This window comes from Magnolia sinica, chromosome 5 (assembly GCF_029962835.1).
Source record: "Magnolia sinica isolate HGM2019 chromosome 5, MsV1, whole genome shotgun sequence".
In the NCBI taxonomy this organism is placed as follows: Eukaryota; Viridiplantae; Streptophyta; class Magnoliopsida; order Magnoliales; family Magnoliaceae; genus Magnolia; species Magnolia sinica.
The window spans coordinates 40,680,939-40,699,925 of record NC_080577.1 but is presented as its reverse complement, the minus strand read 5'-3'; the positions used below and the strand labels follow the sequence as shown (position 1 = coordinate 40,699,925).

At 42.2% G+C, this 18,987-nt stretch overlaps 1 protein-coding gene across 1 annotated transcript; it reads right to left on the bottom strand.

Annotated features, from left to right (window-relative positions):
- Positions 1-16,898: 16,898 nt before the first annotated feature.
- Positions 16,899-17,652, bottom strand: LOC131245961 (large ribosomal subunit protein uL11). The gene has a single exon (XM_058245779.1). It carries the CDS (start codon positions 17,572-17,574, stop codon positions 17,074-17,076), a length of 501 nt encoding a protein of 166 aa, XP_058101762.1. The 5' UTR covers positions 17,575-17,652; the 3' UTR covers positions 16,899-17,073.
- Positions 17,653-18,987: the final 1,335 nt, after the last annotated feature.

Here is an 18,987-nt window from a genome sequence, read left to right as displayed (position 1 = left end):
GACTTCACACTCCAGCTTGGTTATTTCATTCGCATCGCATTTGCATAGTCGATCCAAATTATATAGCTAATCTACATTGCTTTCTCAGTATATGATATTGGCTTATTATGTTTTTGCATCACATAGCTTGGATAAGGCTGATGGTATTTATGAACTTGCCAGCATGTTTCCGTATTACTCTGATATTATATATTTGCCACGTGCATCGCACATACTTACACCACACTCTAAGCTTTCTATAAGCTTATACACGACTGATGCGTACAGGTGACGTTAGGTCGCAGTAGCGTTGAACTTAGAGCGTTCAGCGGTCTTCTGGAGCTTTGATTTTGACATATGTATTTCCCTTTCAGTATTGTATTCAAATGTTTATATTAGTGGATATGTGATGATGGTGTTACCTTTGTGCTTTGGGTAAACTTGTGGTTATGCTTCTTATGAGATAAATGTACGTTGGAAAAATCCTCCTTGTAGGATCCCAGGATCGGAATCTGGCGTATAGGCGCTGGGAGCCAAGAATGGGGTACTACAGAGGCGGTCGGCACCGGATTCGACGATCAGGAATTTTGTGAGCCCAATTTTCGAGTTTGGGGTGTGACACTGATTGTCTCTCTTGAAATACCTCCCATTGTTGCCCACTTTGGTGCACTCTGGGTAATGTCATGGGACTGACTTCATGTTATAGGAGGGAACCACCCTCCCTTCCAGGTATACCACTGGTTCTTGAGGCTGTGGAGTTGTTACCGGGACTGTTTGTGGTGGACTTGAGGATTTTTCTTAGAGTACAACTAAGTCCTTATTGGTTTTTACGATGAGACTTTCCTCCTTCTCTTGGTGTTCATTTTGCGAAGGAGGCATCCTCTGGACATGCGCCAGTTGGTGAGGTAAGAGGAAACTTGGCGGTTGGACCAGGGGTGCCCCTTGCAAAGTTAGCGAGGCTAGATCAAGGAGGCCCACTGCTAGAATGATGGGTTCAAAGACTGACCCGTTTGGATATGCGGGAGGTGGTGCTAGATGCGTCTCCAGGAGGATGAGAGGCTGAGAGTTTGACATGTTAGTTGTTGTTGTTTCTTCCCCCTAGAGGACGAGAGATGGTACTGTTAGTGCTGCTTCAAGGAATACCTGTGGCCCAAGTGGAGGCGCCTGTCGATATCCTCATGTCCGATTTGCTATATCGGGCATGATTGCTTGTATGGAATGATGTGGGAAGGAGTATATGAGGTGCTCCTCTTCGATGTTGTTGACAGTAGAGGTGCCAGATGTGCTGGGTCCCACCTTATGCGATGGTAGGAGATTGTGGAGGATGTTGGCCTGAGCCGCATTGTTAGCTTGTGGGGCAATCGCAATCTTCTGACTTTCGATCAAATCTTGGACCGCGTGTTTCAAAGTGAAACAATAGTCGGTAAGATGGCCAGGAGATTGATGAAATGCGCAGTACTGGTTTTCATTGTAGGTTGGAGGCAAGGGATTTGGTGTAGGTCGAGGTTGGAGTGATGTTAGGAGTTGCTTTTGAACCAACATATCCATGACCAGACTGTATGTTTGTGCCAGCGGGGTGAACTTCCTGCCCAGCATTGCTTGTTTATACGGTTTTAAGCATTTTCCCTAAGCTACTGCTATTGTTGTTGAGGAGACTATGCCTGATATCCCTGTTGGGTTTGCTCTGACTGGTACTGCCTATTTGTTGTGGCTCTTGTTGCGGAGCATACTGGTTACCTTAAGTGTTGGCGACGATGTTGTTAACTTCTGTAGTTCGCTGTGCAGGAGCAGTACCGTTCTCATTCCCGTATCTGATGGGTCTCCCCTCGATTTTGTTTCTTTTGATTGAGGGGGCCTGATGTGGCCATGGGGAAATGGTTCTAGCTCTTATCCCGACTTCTACCTGTTCTCTATATGGATGAGCTGAGAGAAGTTCACATATGGGTACGAAATCAGATATCCTGAAATGTTTGGGTTTGCCGAACGGATAATCATGGATATCTGCTCCTCGTTGTCGATGGGGTTTCTCATTCGAGCCTCCATCACCCCACGTATGCTGATAATGGTTCGTCGCTTTTTTGCCTCAAGGCAGCCAGATCAACTCTTCTCGGAGCCCTGTCCAGATTGTAGGAAAATCTGTCAATGAATGCCTGGGAGAGTCTCTCCCATGTCCTAATCTAATGGTTGTCCAATGAGGTGTACCAATCTAGAGCATCCCCCTTGAGGGATTTCTGAAAAAAGCCATATCAAGGCTCCACATTCCCTACTATCGCATTAAGTTCCCCACAAAAGGCTTTCAGATGTGTTGTGGGGCACCCGCTACCATCATATCTTTTAAATTTCAGTGCCTCAAAATTCGGAGGTACTCGAGCATTTGGAAAGGGACATAAATCCCTAAATTTAGTGGATGGAAGATCCATTCCTTGCTGCCTCTGCAGCTAGTTTTGCACATTTTGCAATTATTCCTGCATCTCATCCATTTCTGATCTGTTGGCGTGAGGGTATCTTCCGCCTTGATGTAGGGCTTATGTTGCTTCCTCCTCATAAGGGTCGATTTCTTCAACCCTCTGAGTTCCAAGAGTGGGGGGTTGTTGGAAAGAAGATGGACTCCCAGTGGTGGGAGGTAGCTGGAATTGAACTCCACTCCCTTTTGGGGGAATGTGTGATGTATGGAAATGGCTCCCGCCTGGGGTATCTGCCAATTCCGGAATGTTGTTCTCGTTAGGGAGAGTGAGTTGGATTTGAAACTGACTCCCTTCATGGGCATTCGTCAGTTCTTGTCTGTGATTCCCATTAGGGGGAACCCGTGTTATAACCTGATTGTTGTGATGTGTTGAGTAACGATGTGCCGGAGGGTTGCTCCCGTTTGTTGGTTGTTGTTGATCTTGTACTGACTCTTCTGGTAGAGGGAGAGTAGAATTTACTGTAAGAATGAGGGAGAAGGCGAAAGGAGTTTACGGGATTGAGTTGTTTTGCACACTAGGTTGTGTTGCCTGTGTGTTTGGTATGGCACTTAGCACTAGGCAAAGCAATAACTCTTGCATTGCTTTGAGACTTTGGGCCACCTCATTCATGGTTACAGTACCTAGTGGCTCGGTTGGAGTTGTTGAAGGTGCTGGTGTTGATGCCGGTATTGGTGATGATGCTAATGCTTCAGGAGTTGGCGGAGCCGCCGGCTCTTCTTCGTGGGTAATCAAAGCTGCTCAGGATCAAGTAGTCATAGCTCGGATTGATGCCTAAACAATGTAAGCTAAAGATTGATTTTTTGTTTTTATATGCAATGTATGAAAAATGTCCCTTAAGATTGGAATGCCACACACTTTCGAGTCGGGTCTCGGCTAGTGCATTCTAGCAAGTCCCCAGTGGAGTCACCATTCTGTGAACGCTGAAAATCAATGCCCACTTGGATTTTATGGTTTATGGTGAAGGGGGGATTAGGCTGACTTGTGAATGTTGGAGTCGCCACTAGATAGTTAATCTCATAATCCCGCAGTCGGCTAGAACCCGCGTAATACGTAAGGTTGGAGAAATCCGAAGACACTCCTACCTTAGATTGACTCCTGGTCTGCGATCCGAGATTTCGGGTAAGGGACCTCAGTTACAAAGAGGGAAGGTATTAGGCACCCTCTCTACCCGTACACATATACGGTCTCTAATCAATGTGGTAAGGAAATCTCAAGGGATGAATGATGTGGTCAAAGTAGGACTAGGCACACGTGGATTTTTGATGCGGCAAGATCCGAGATTTCGGCAAGCCACAGAGCATACATCCAACGATGTATCTAGAAGGTGGATGTGATAATGCTTATGCAAAAAGGTAAAGAAAATTGGACTAGATCGTTAGGAATTTCTGATGTGACAAGATTCGATGTATGGCAGGTCACGGAGCATATGTTCACTAGAGATCTAGATAAGCAGGGGGGTTGAGAAGAGAATAGATGTTATAATGAATGCTTGTATGTAAATGAGATGATCTTTTGTTGGCTCTTGAGACGGCTAGAACATGGAGTACACCATGGCTAATCCGGGCTAGACTAAAGGGTTGAGATGGTTGAGGTGAGGCTTAGAGGTGGCTGAAAAATCAAAACTTGGAGGCTTGGGAGCTCTTCCTCACCCTCACTCTCTTCCTTTCTTTCTCTTTCCTTCTGTCTCTTTCCCTTGGATGGTTCTTGTCTTTCAAATGTGAAGAGGAGAGGGTTATTTATAGCCTTTTCTGGTGTCATTGTTGTAATTGTTGGGTTGGAGAGGGGCAAAAGCTGACATGGCATCTTGGGGTTGGTTGAGGAGAGAGGGATGTCACGTGGCATGCTCTCATTGGCTCTTGGGGTTAGTAAAATGGTAAATAGTGAAGGCTGGGGGTAAGTTCATATCAAAGTTGACTTTGGGATGAGAGACAGTTATTGCTCGAAGGAAACACATGTCTCACGAGCGAAGGTAATCCGATTACCACCGGCAGTAGTCAGACTACTACCCGGGCCTAGTTCGAGCCGGGTTTTGACCGGTGGTCTTTATCCGATTCTTCGCTTTGTCCGGAAGTGCTTTCTTCAGGCTTTTAAGCTCAAGCGCAAAAGGGTGTGTTTTGGCTTAAATGATGGCTTGTGATGGCTCAGGTCAAGATTCGAGTTTTGGATCAGGGTTTGGTTTTGATTAGATCATGTTTCTCAGATTGTTCTAGCTTTCTCAAGATATTAGCCTGGGTGGGGTGTCTACAATATGACTGTCATATTGAGCCACGAAAAGGAATGAGAGAGGAGAGTTGTTAAAGCACAACAAAAGATGGATGTCCCAGCCGATGATACTAAAGAGTAGGAGAGACACATATGACAAAAAAAGCGGTCGGAGAGAAATGCGAAGTAATGCACAATGGAAGTTGCAGCAGGTAGAGGCCGTTAGTGATCCATCCTTAGAAAAGGATCCTCCCCGGCTTGTTGTACTTAACACAAAATTTAGGAGAATTAAACATAAAAGAAGAGTCGTTATCCTTGGTAAATTGAGAAACTGATAAAAGATTCCGAGAAATTGATGGAACATGAAGAATGTTACGTAAATGAAAGGTAGAGCCAGAGGAACGGTACATAGAGGAACCAATGCGAGCAATAGGTAAAACCGTACCATTTCCAACTGCAAGAGCATCATCCCCTGCGTAATCAAAATGAATGGATAGGTTGTTCAAGTCAAAGGTAACATAATTTGTAGCACCAAAGTCTGTAAACTAGGTAGAATATGTTACAGGGTCATTATGCTTGACAGTGGCCATAGCTTGAAGCTTTTGAGGGGGCTGACAGCCTTGAAACGAAAGATCTAACCGATGGAAGCAATCGAGAGTAGCGTGCCCTACTCGATTATAGATTTGGCACACTGCGATAGAATGACTTTTAAACTGGGATGATTGTCCATTGCGCAGAGCGATAGAGTTTCCCCTGGCATCAAAAGTGCGACCACAGTCATGTCCACGAAACATAGGTCTACCCCGTGGCCCACCATGAGTAGTAGAAAGTGCAACCGGCGAGTGGTCATCAGGTTGGCTAGAATGGCGGGATTCTAGATGATGTTCAAAAGTGAGAAGTTGGCCAAATAATTCCTCAAAACAAATCAGGTGAACCTGGTTAGCAATAGAGGTGTGTACAAGGTCAAATTCTTGACCAAGACCATCTAAAACTGGATTGCACAAATCAAAGTCAGTGACTGGCTGACCAATTGCTTCAAGCGCATCCGCTAAGCCCTTCAACTTATCAAGATAGTCAGAAATTGAAGAGACTTCTGTTTATAGATTTTGAAACTGATGTTTTAATTGCAAAACACATGAACGCGACTAAATGAGATGAAGGTTCTCTAATCGTAGCCACACCTCTCAAGCAGTTTGAAGCCCAACTACCCGTTGAAGAATTTAAGGAGTGAGGGTGGCATTAATCCATAATAATACAAGAGAATCACGTTCCATCCACTCCTCATATGCAATATTGATAGTGGATGTACGGTCATCATTGTCATTTAAAAGAAATTGGTCCAGGGAAAAAGAAGATCCATCCACAAATTGCGGTAATTTGTTGGTACGCAGAATAAGAGGAAATTGACTCTTTCATAATTGATACCAAATTGGTAACATTTGAAACGGAAATCATTGTAAAGGATACCATGTGCAATAATCAAGTAGAAGTAATAAAACCAGGTCTTGGATTGAGTGACGACAAAGAAGAGAATGCAACTGGCTGGATCGGCGCATATTAGTGTGTGTCATAAGGAGATGACAGCATCCATAGACGAAAATGCTGCAAAACAGTTCAACAACCAGGAAATTGAGATGACCAAGTTCAGAGGGATGACCAGGATCAGAAAATTGAGAGAGAACATTCACTCTATAGGCTTTGATACCATAATGAAATACACTCTTAAAGAAATACACTGTTGAAAGAAAACTCACCTGGAAATGGATCACACAGATAGTTATTATAGAATAAAAAATACAAAGTCTCTTTGAATAGACTACAGTTTGAATTGAAATTTGAAATAAAATCCATCATGGATAGCATGCTAACCACCTAGAGGTAATTGCCGTGGAGATGAGGTAGATGGTTAACAACTCAATCATGCCTCGACTCAAAATTATATGTATTTTAATAAACCTTATTTTCTATTTTTTAATTTTATTTACCGTTTTCAACACATTTTCAAATAATCCTCGCGCAAATGTTAAGGAAGGCATGAATGGATTGTACGGTGTATAAACATCATGGTGAGCCTCACGAAGGCATCATGGTGAGCCTCACTAAGGTTTCAAATTGGCAGGAGGTGTTTCTATCCTGGATGTTTCCTGTGTCGTGGCGCACAAGAGTTCCACGTCACCTTAGGCTTCGTAAATGTAGCTGAAGAAATAGATGAATAGCTACACAAAAATTAAGGTCGGCCCCACAGAGCATAGGGGACACAGGGAATTCCTATAAGATGTAATAAAACCCATGGCAGTAACAAGAATTAAAACGGTTCATGTCAATTTCTAAATGCAATTCAATGGTAGCAACCCTACAATAATAACGTTGTACAGGGCACCGTACACTCAACAATACCCTAGCCATAGATAAGCCTAATGACGAACAAGGGATCGTGGAAACGGATTGGATACTCCCCCGCCACCAGCTAATGGTTGGTGCTCGGTTCTCTGTGGGCCCCACCATGATGTATGTGTTTCATCCATGCTGTCCATCTATTTTTTTTCAGATCATTTTATGTTCTGAGATCAAAATTGAGTTATATCCCAATGTCAAGTGAACCACATTACAGGAAACAGTGTTGAATGAGCGTCGACCATTAAAAACGTTTGGGGTGCCATAAAAGTTTTGTATCAAGCTGATCTTTTTTATTTCCCTTCATCTGAACCTGTATGACCTAATCAATAGGTTGGATGTCAAATAAACAGTACCGTGGGCCTTACGAGGATTTTAATGGTAGATATCCAATCACTATTGTTTTTCTGTGGCGTGGTTCACTTGAGATTTATATCCCTCTCATTTTTGGGATCAAGCCCTTAAATAATATGTAAAAATGGATGGACGTAATGAATGAAACAAATACATCATGGTGGGGCCCACAAAGCACCGACCGGGAGTCCATTTTCTGTAGGGGGCATGCAACTGATAAGAGCAACAACGATGAAAAAGTAGAGAATTGAAGGCAGGAGTCTCCCTCTTTACTTTCAACATGCCAGACTGGCAAGCATCTCAAAGATGTCAGATGTACTTAAAGTTGGACCCACCATTATAATGACCATACCCAAAAACTGGGTTGGTCCAATTATCGGGTAGCAACAAGTGTTTGTTAAATGTGGTCTTTAAGAGAAGGCAGGCAATCCGGCATCATAGCTACCAAAAAGTGAAAGCTATTGGCTTACCATTAAATGTGTTATATTTAAATTATTTATGTATTTGATAATATTATTATAAGACTTGACCTCAAAAGTAAAATAAATTTAAAAATCAAGTGAACCACACAATAAAAGGTTGGGGATTAAACGTCTACCATTAAAACCTTAGGAGATACAAAAGTTTTGAATCAATTTGATATTTGTTTTTCTCTTCATATAGGCTTATGACCTTATGAACAAATTAGATGAAAAATAAACATTTTGATAGGCTTTACAAATATTTTAGCTGTGGGAATTCTTGTCCCCACTACTATTTGTGGTGTGGTTTACTTGAGCTTTGAAAATGACTCAATTTTTTTAGGGTCATGTCTTAAAATGATCTCTCCAAATGCATGGAGAAGGTAGATATAATAAATACATCATTTTAGGGCTCACGTAACTTTTTTCTCCTTTTTCAACGGTCTATGCATTCTGATGCTCAAGGTGCTATACGGGCTTGTCTTCCTGCGCCACGTACACACAGCACTGAGGTCAGTAGTGGGTGTGGTACACCAGCCAATCCGATTTCCTGAGAAGTAGGCCTGCAGCTTGAGTTCAGCTCTTGTGGTACTTTATTTTTAGTTTTTCAGTAGATTTTTTTTTTTTCTTAACACACTCACCCATACCGCATGAGTAGTTGATCTCAGGATCAATGTTGAAACTTAATCTAAGCCATAGAGTTTGAGCCAACACTTGTCAGGTCCTTTAAGTTGAGTTAGGGTTGAAAAACTCGGTACCAAACAAAATCTAGTTAGGTTTTGGTGGAGCAAATCAAATCAAGTTATAATGAAATATGAGTGGAGAACGGCAACTGAAAGAAACTGATTGAGTATGAACAGTTGAAAGAGACTCTACGTACCATTGGGCACTGAATCGCTGGCTGGACAGTTTTTCTCTTCAAGCTAGTATTCTAATGAAATATAAAACCTTCACTTTTTAGCTTATATCGCACATGTTACCGTATGTGCACTCGTTTATAAGTATAGAAGTCTAGCGGTTTAGGTTCATACCCCTTTTTCAGCCACAGAAGCCAGTGTGAATTAGTCATTTCCAATTGTTGCGGGAGACCCATTGAAGTGGAGAATAATCAAAGGCCATGAAGTTACACTAGCATATATAAATGTGTGTGTGTGCGCGTGTACACGCGCAATAATTACGTGTATTTAGGTTGGGTTAGGTTGGGTCAGGTTGATTTGCTTGGGCCAGTTTGGGGCCAAGTACAGCGTAGTTCAAGTTGTGTTTAGGTTGGCATTGGAATTCAGGTCAGGTCGATCGGGTTGGGTTGGGCACCTCACATGGGATAAATGCGATCAATATAAGCCATTTATTAGGTAGTGAACATGCCATTTTCCCAAATAGACTAACAACTACAATAGTACTTCCATTAGCTTGAATAATGTTGAATTTGGACAGCAGTTCCTTTAGCTTGAATAATGTTGAATTTAGACCTTCAAGCATTTTCTCCAAAAGCCCATTTTCCAAACATTCTGGATATGCTTATGGGTGAATGGACCACGTCCTAAGAACCTCTGGCTGAACGGACAATCCTTTGCGGTGTTTATATGAATTTATAACGATGGAAATAAAATTTTGGCTCAATCTAACCCTACAAGTCAGAAAGTAGAATCATAGATACCTTCCTCCAAATGAATGGTATGGCTCTCTAACAAGTAGGGCTGAAAGTCGGGCGGGTTGGATCTGGTTGGTGCTCAACCCTAGCCCAACTTAAAGTGTCTATACCTCAACCGTAATCCAACCCAACCCAACCCAATATCAGGTTGGGAATTCTCAATCCAAGCCCAATTCAAGTGGGCTCAGTGGGGTTGGTTAGGTTGGTCGGGTGGATACATGTTAATATTTTCATTATTACATTTTAATGCACATCTTATTTTTTGTATTTATGATTTTATTAATTATATATACAGTTATTTATCGTAAAGAACTTTTCATGCCAATAGCACTGTAATTTTTCATGCCTTCAACATAGACTATCCACAGTTGAGTATAATTTATAACTTATATATTGATCGAGTTCAGATTGGACCAGGCAACCCGAGCCTGACCCAAGTTTTATGGGGTTGGTGTTTGTATAGACTAAGCCTGATACCAAACTCGATATATCCTGCCTAAGCCCAACCCAATGCTAGGTCGGTCACAGGTCGGTCGGGTTGAATACGCCTGACTTTCAACCCTACTAACACGTGCACTGTCCTCCGGATCTCTAACACGTGTTAGAGATCGTTAGAGATCCTCACATGAGGGTCCCTTCATTAAATCATTATTTTCAGATATGCTAATTGTTAACTCATATATGGAAGAGAACCAATGGCTCAAGAGTGCCACAAGTTTTTTCACTTTACATCTTGTACATGCATATTGGCACATCCATATGATGATCCAAACCGTTCATCCTGCAGGTTCCATCATTGATTGGCTGCCCACAAAAAAGGAATGCTAATCAGACTGCTGTTTCTTACTTTTAGTGTCTATTTCTGCGCAACTAGATTGAAGGACACGATCTTCCAATCCTGACCCATCTGCTATTAGATCTATTGAATAAAGGGTCCTGATCTCGCCCATATAATGCACCTGATAACCAATCATACAGTATCATGGTAACTCTCATGCCACAAGTACTAGATCATGTCACACTTATCCTGTGAAAGATCTTTTAGCCGTACATCCACTTGGCTGGGAATAATCAGTTCAGTGGCAGGCAACATTTTCGAAAAGATTCTGTCACTATCTTCCCTTTCTAAAAGCTAAGGGATCTCTTCCATCAATTAGGCCACGTTTGGATGCACAAGTGAACCAAATTGCGAATGCTTAAGGACGTTTGCAGCATCCACGACGAGAAAGCAGGCCTCAAATTGCAAGTGTGGTTCTTTCAAATTGGATTCAGTAGTAATGTGACTGCAATTCGGAGTAGAAATACCCAGTATAAATGTGAAGGAAATTACAATTTGATTATTTCAGCTTTGTTAAACTACCATTGCAATACACTTGGATAGTGCATCCAAACACACCTAAAAAGCATGGTACCATCAAGGGTCACTTCCCCGTATCAGTTTCACTTGTGTTTCTTTGCAAGGCTAAGAGAATTTTTCCGTGCTTTCAGTTGCATTGAGACACTTTAGTCCAATCCATTTATCTAGACTGTTCATCAGGTCCACGTGCCATGGGCTACCATGCAAACATCGCACTGATCAGACAAATACTAACCCTTGATCATGTTCAACCCTAAGACTAGGTGTGTGAATATGTGTAAAAAAAACATTGATCAATGACTTTTAATATTGTTAGGGACCGGTGTGGAATGCTTTTTCTTTTGCACGCTCTCACACTAGGATTTCACCACAATGGTTCTTGAACCCATGACTTCGAAACTCCAGTGAGTCTACCACCCAAGCATGAGCACAAAGGCAGGCATAGGTTTCTTTATTTTTTTTCTATGCATACACACACCCCCACACACCCATGGACTTACACTACAATTTGATTTCACCACAATGGGTATTTGAACTCGTAACCTCGTGTTGGAACTCTCGTGGGTCTAACAGCATAAGTATAAATACCAATATAAACTGTTTGTTTTTTTTTTTACACATATACTCACACTACACACTCTACAATGGGATTTCACCACAATAGGAACTTGAACCCTTGCCCTCCTGCTTGAAACTCTTAGGGTTCTGAAAGATTAATTTTGTTAGGCAATCCTAATATCCATCCATGGCTATGATAAAGGATGGCAATAAAAACCAAGGCTAAGACCAAAATGATCACGCCATTAGTATGATTTTTACTTGGCATATGTGAAAAAGGTATTTCTGACTCAATGGACAGTTGAAATTTATTAAATGGATTGTCCAACTGAACAGATACAACTAGGAGCGCTGTAGCTTATAATATTTTGAGAACAATATAGCATTTCTCAAAGTTAAATGTTGCACACTAGTACGGGAAATGTTCGCATTTATTAGGTCTCTGTGGTTTTTAAAAAAAAAAAATACGGTGAAATACTAAAATAGTAAATTTTCAAAGAATGAAAAGTTCAACAATTTGAACTGAAAAAAACTGAGTAAAAAAACAGTTACATATATAAATAAGAATAAATTTAAAATAGAAAACTTTAATTAAAATAATTTTTAATTAGAATTTCAATACATATAAAAATAATCTAAATAGATAGTTAAATGTTGTTCTTTGCTTCTCATATAAATAAGTCCATATCTATTAAAAAAATTCATGTTCTACTCAATTATTCTAATTACTGGTGATCGCCAATCTCTATTTTTAAAATTTTTATGAAAGTTTTTTAATAAAACATGTTTTATGAAAAAAAAAAAACATGTTTAATTCAAATTACCCAAAGAAACAAGTTAGCTTATGAAATGACCGGAGTTTTAAACATTTCATCAATTAGTATTTTTCAAATATACAGTTTGAAAGAAAGGAGGTTTTTGTAACTATGGGTACATCTGATGAACAAAAAGTATATGGCATGATCCCAACAAAATGGTCCCACCAAGTGGTGTGGCCCACCTGAGTTTTGAATCAGCTTGATTTTTGAATTGAATGGTAAACATGAGAAGGCTCATGTGATGGAATAGAGTGGATGTCACGCTCACAGAAAAAGTGGGTCTCAAGGAGCTCAGGCGTGATGGAGGCCTTACCAGCTCGTCCCCAACTACCACATAGATTGGAAGGATATCTGCGCTGCACAAAAGGTAGTCTGAGTGGGTGCTGGTGCGGCCCACCTGAGAGTTGGACGTGACTATTTTGACAAAAATGGTGGGGCCCGCCTTTAGCAGGTTGCAGATGTCGTGTGGAAGCAGAATATTGGCCTCTGGGTGCAATGCATTGCATATGACTTCACATGTAGAGCTAGGCATGGGACGACGACTTGACTTGGCAAACTCTACTGGTCCAACTCGTTTAGATCCGAACCAAGTGGGAGAGTCGATCCCAATCCAGTTGACTTCGTCCAATCCGAACTCAAGCCAAGTCAAGTTTTGAGTCACCCAGTAATTTGACTCGACTCGACCCGAATTCCAACTCATTACTGGCTCGACTCAATCTGACGGATAGGTATATATTAATATCAAAAAACTCAGATCCGATGTTTCGTATATAAGATGCCATGTAGCTGATGGAGAGGCTGCAATTCTGATAAGTGAATATAGGTTTTGAGTTGTGATTTCAGCCCAGGGATAGCTGCACCCGACCTTACTCGGTACTTGGTCCGGATTAGTCCAGGTCAGACTGGACTCGGATCAGGTTAGGCATGCTGGACTCGGTACCAAGTCGGTTCGAGTTCAGGTCAAGCCCATTTCAAAACTGATTCGAGTCAGATCAGCCCCAACTCGGTCCGACTCGACTCAATGCCCACCTCTACTCACATGTGATGAATTGTAGCAATGGTTCAGGCGTGTAAACTTGGATACATCACAAAAGAAACGGACGGTGTAGAAATGTCACTTAATTGTCAACATTCATCCCACATGAATGGCCATCATAATGAGCAGTTGAAAGTATACCGTGATCAATAACCAGATGCAATCATTTTTAATGTTAGAATTTACAAGTGAGACGTTTTCTAGCTGCACTACAGGACATGTGGACCGTACGGAAAGTGGCCCCAGGCATGTAATTTTGAACCATCTATTCTTTTCACACAGGGGCGGCCCACCTGATGAGTGGACTGCCCCATTCTTTGAAATTTTATTAAAGAGTAGAAATTCCAAAATCACAAACTCAAATCGTTATAGGGGCGGCCCCACCTGATTAGTAGACATCCTAAGTTCTTTTCTCAAATTTATAATTCTTCTATTCTAACTTACGTTGTGGCAGAATGTCACGACAATCCAGTGATGTGGGCCGTTCATTGTAAGGGTCCATCTGGGATACAACCGGTCACTGCCTGAAAGTTGCACATACTAGACAATCTTAAAATCAAAATCAACCTGCATTTCCCATTTGAATGACCCACCAAGTGGACGGTTCAGATCACAGATAATGGGACTATGTATCCGATTTTCATGAGCAACTAGAAAATGTCAACTTCATTCAAGAAAGCATAATGATGGTAGCTTTTATGAGACTGGGCATTATAAAAACCTAAGCCTCGCACAATATATTTAGGTTTATCAGTTCTGACAAGTGGGGCCCACAATTTGGTAATTCAGACCATGGGTATCTTGCATTTTGTGGACGACCATGCCCCAAATGAAAATATTGTGCTCTCGTCGTAGGATTTTTAGCAATCAGCATCAAACTCCCACCATAGCTTTTTCACATGAATATTGACAATCTACATTTGAAGAAAAGATATAAAATAAAAATCAAAGCCTACTCCACGAGTCACACAAATCTCTATCAGGGATCCCACCATGAATGGAAAAGGTTAACAGAATACGTGGACTTGGCCCCTCTAAGCTTGGTCCATAGGTGGAGCTTGGGACCGGCCCATTCAATTATGGGGCTGGGCTTGGGCTCAACTACGCTGATGACCAACCACAAATATGCCATTGAAATGCATCTTTAAGTATCTATTTCTTCATGCATGCCTAGCCCATTACAATGGATGAATTCATCACATTCAAGTGTAAAATAAGGATTTGTAAGTTTTTGGGACGTGCCTCTGCCGACTGTGCTAGTTTTATTATGGGCTGAGGGCTTGGCCCTCAAGGTGGTGCCAGGCTAGCCCTAGATTGGTCTGGCCCAACCTATCGCCACCTCTAATCAGCCTCTGTCGGGTATATAAATAAACAGCCATTGGAAGACAATAGAGTGTCCGACCACCCGATTGGCAGCATCCGAGCATGGATAGAAACCAGGTTGGACTCTTGGATTTTGGGTCCTGGCCCAATATGGATTTGGGTCAGGCCTGTAAGAGAGATAGATGAGTCAGGAATGGGCTTCACATGATGTGCCCATAACTGGGCTTTCAAAAAAAAAAATCCTAAGATGCCCAAAATAAGCTGGAGAACTCGTTAATGGACAGCTCTGAGAAGAAATAGTTTGCTGCCGATCAATAAAGTCCAATTAATGATCAGGTCGGCCTCAGAATGGGGAGAGGACGGGAGAAGGTAGGGTTTTTAAAGATTCCTAACAGGTCCAAAATACTCACATGATTATGTTTCTTGATAAATACTTTTTAAATCAATTCTCTAAATCTTAATAGGGTTTAAACCTATACTATTATTCTAGATTCTTAGGTTAGATACAAAGCGTCTTTAATTCAATTCGAACCATTCAACAAAACAGGGCCTACTTAGAGCCAAACGAGGTGGCCTCCCTCCCACCCTCCCTCCCTCTCTCTCTCTCTCTCTCTCTCTCTCAAATGGAATGATGTGTGGAGGACCGGCTACCCGCCCCCTTTATTTTCTATAGCCACGTAACCCCCCTTAGCCTCCTTTTCAATTTCAAAGCCCCTATCCCAATGCCAACTTCCTCGTCCATTAGTTGGACGGAAACGGATTGGCTACTCCCCCTGACACTAGCCCCGGGAACCAAACAACATTCATGTGGCCAGTTACATAGGAAACAAAATTTTCAGATTCACAATTTCAAACATGTCTTATAGACTACAATTTCAGATTCAGGATTATGCATTGAAGACTACACTAACATTCAAAGCGCAATTTCAAACAGCTACAACAGAAGATCATACAACCATACAAAATTATAAATCGAGAATTGATCACCTACATTTTGCCGTGTGTTCATTTAGAATGCAGCCCTATCCTTGTCAGGTAGGCCACCCCATCGAAATCAATGGATGCCAATAGTCTGACTCAGCAGATAGTGGTGACCCACCTACTGAATGGATCAGCATGAATTTCTAGACAGATGATCCTCATCATAGGGCCCCACTACATACACGGCTGGGATGTCCTGCACATGTGGCACTTTTGGCATGAATGAGACGGCTGCATGCCTGCCAGGCGCACTATAGTTTAACTGAACCGAGTTAATCTTGGGCAACTAGGCAACTAATCATTGATCTGGGCCACACGTTTCACAAGCCACATTGGAAAATCACACTAATCAGGGTATCCTGTCCATCCAATCAATCCTAACCTAAAACAAACAGTCCAGAAAAGGGTACTTTGGTGGATCAGAACAGTGGCCTAGAGCTGTACACGAGTCGAGTTACCTTGGTCAGCTCGCTCGATTCAACTCAAAAAAGCTCGACTCGCCTCAGCTCAAAGTTGGATTTGGACCGAGTCGAGCTGGTTTTTATAGCTCGAAAACATTTCGAGCTGAGTTTGAGCTTGCCCGAGCTCGACTTGACTCAGATTGAACCTCAACTCAAACCGACTCGGATCGAATCAGATCAATGACTCGATTATTTTGATATGGATGATGCTCGCTGAGTGTTTGATGAAATGACTCAACGAAGTGTTGGTGAGGAAAGAAAGGATATGCTGGGTGTTTAATTTTGATGCTGCTTGTTGGGTGTTTGATTTTGTTTGATTTTGATGCTGCGTGTCGGGTGTCTGATTTTGTTCGATTTTGATGCTGCACACCGGGTGTTTGATGAAATACCTGTAAAGTGTCGTCACCGTTTTGCATTCTGTGAGAAATTTAAGATGCATTCCAGGTGTTTGATAAAATGCCGCACAGGCTCGAAGTGGGCTTGAACTGGCCCAAGCTGCTGACCGAACCAAGCTGAGCTGACCAGACAGGCTCGAGGACCTAGCCGAGTTCAAGCTGGGGTTAGCTATTGGCCGGGCCGAGCCGAGCCGAGCTGTGCCAAGCTCGACTCGGATCGACTCATGTACAGCTCTACGAGTGCATCTAAAAACAGATGGAAGGCGCACATAATCCTCATCCAAAACAGATGATCCTAGCCTTCAAACAGAAAATAGAATGCTAAATAATTAGCGAGAGAAAACAACGGCTAGGATTATCCATTGGTGAGGTTTCCAGACCATGATCCATCAGTGGCAGCTATCACAAGGTGGATGGTCCAGATCCAGTCTCCTCCGCGTGCATAGATCTATAACGAATCAGATCAAACAAAACCATGTATGACCTCAATTAATGATAATAACAAGCATTAAGATCTCAATTCTCCATAATTCCAAATCAAATACCAAAATCCCTCCAAACGGATACCTCCTAAAAACAAAATCTCGACGAAAAAAAAAAAAAGATTGAGAAATTGAGAAGAGAACAAAGAAGCCACCTCACTCCGTCGGGACCTCAACATCCCCATCAGCGATCTCCTGCTGCAGATCCTTGGGATCCTTGCCGTCGACCGTACACCCAACGGAGACGCACGTGCCAAGGATTTCCTTGATGGTGCCGCTGAGGTCCTTGGCCATGGATCGGGGTTTCATGACACGTGCGATCTCGATAACGTCGTCTATAGAAATGTTACCCGAGTGCTTGATGTTCTTCGTCTTCTTGCGATCGCGCTCGGGCTCCTTCAGGGCTTTGATGACGAGCGCGGCCGCGGACGGCACGACCGAGACCTTGGCCTGACGATTTTGGACTGTCAGCTTGACGGTGACTCGGAGACCCTTCCAGTCCTTGGCCGTCTCTTTGGCGATGTCCTCGCCGATCTTTTTAGGGGACAGCCCCAACGGCCCGATCTTCGGGGCGAGTGAGCTCGCCGCGCCTACTTCTCCTCCTGTGACGCGGACGAACACGTCCACCACCTGAGATGGATCGAACTTCGGAGGCATCCTTCCTTCGTCGCCGCCGAATCTTACGGTTTTAGGGTTTTTGGAGGGGGAAAAATGTTTGTGCGGGTTTTAGGGTTAGGGGTTTTTTTTTTTTTTTAAGGGAGCGGATTAGGTGTGGCCCCGACCTCACCCAAGACGTACCGTATGCAGATTGCCTACGGACGCTGCCAGTTGCCTCTGTGGACCCCACCATTATATATGTGTTTTATCCACGCCATCCATCTATTATCCCATGTCATTTTAGCGCAAGATCCCAAACATGAGAGGAGTCCAAACCTCAAGTGGACCACACCAAAAGAAAACAGTGGTGATTGGACGTCCACTATTAAAAACTTCCTAGGGCTCACTTTAATGCTCATTTTCCAGCCAAGTTGATTATGTCACACAAACCTGATGAAGGGAAAATACAGATATCTTCGTCCAAAACATTTGTGGCCCACAATAAATTTTTAATAGTATAAATCACCATTGTTTTCTTTGATACGGTCCACATTGGATATGCATCATTTTTGGGCTCGGGCTCCTGGATTGATGGAATGGATAAAATATATACATCATTTTGGAGCCCACATAGCACCTTTCACAGTGTTATCCTTACAATGGGCCTACCTTGATGTGTATATTCTATATTCACATCATACATCTGTTTTGACATAGATATAAAACTGTGGTGATCGGTTTTTTAAAAGGGCCCCAAAAGTTAAAAGAAACAAAAAATTGAAACTATCATTGGCTGAATATGTTGTAAAAGTACCCAAGCGTTTAGCATAGAAGGTGTTAATCCAATTAACATTTCCTTAGCAAGCTACTTCAGACTCTCAAAGGAATATGGTACAATAATACAAGAAGAGCACGACTACATGGCTAATGTTCCATATGCCTTGGCTATTGGCAGCTTAACGTACACTATGGTTTGCACAAGGCCATATATTACTCATTCATTGGTAGTTGTTAGCAAGTTTATGAACAACTCAGGGAATGAACATTGGGAAGTCGTCAAATGGATTCTCAAATATTTGAGAGGTATTATTGATGTGTTAGTAGTGTCAGTTGATGTGTTAGTAGTGTCAGATGCCTTCAATCTGATTCATTGCTCGATGACATCGAGCAGGCTTCGATGTCATTGAAGCTACTCAATGCCATCGAGTATATTCAGGATTTTCACCCCTAGTCGCTGAATTGTTTTTGTCATTCTTCGATGACATCGAAGGTTGTTCGATGTCATCGAATGTTTATATAGATTTTCTGCAAAAACATAGATTTTGTGGATTTTGTTTCCTATTCCATTTTGGTTCCTTTCTAAAGCTATATAAAAGGTTATATATGGGACTGAGAGGTATTCTAAGGCATTCTAAGGTTTCTAGAAGGGTTTTTAGGGTTTCAAGGGGTGAAAAAAATATGAGGTTTGAGAAT

Excerpts from the sequence above, each read along its gene's own strand:
- LOC131245961 (XM_058245779.1), bottom strand. The coding sequence starts at position 17,574 with ATGCCTCCGAAGTTCGATCCATCTCAGGTGGTGGACGTGTTCGTCCGC.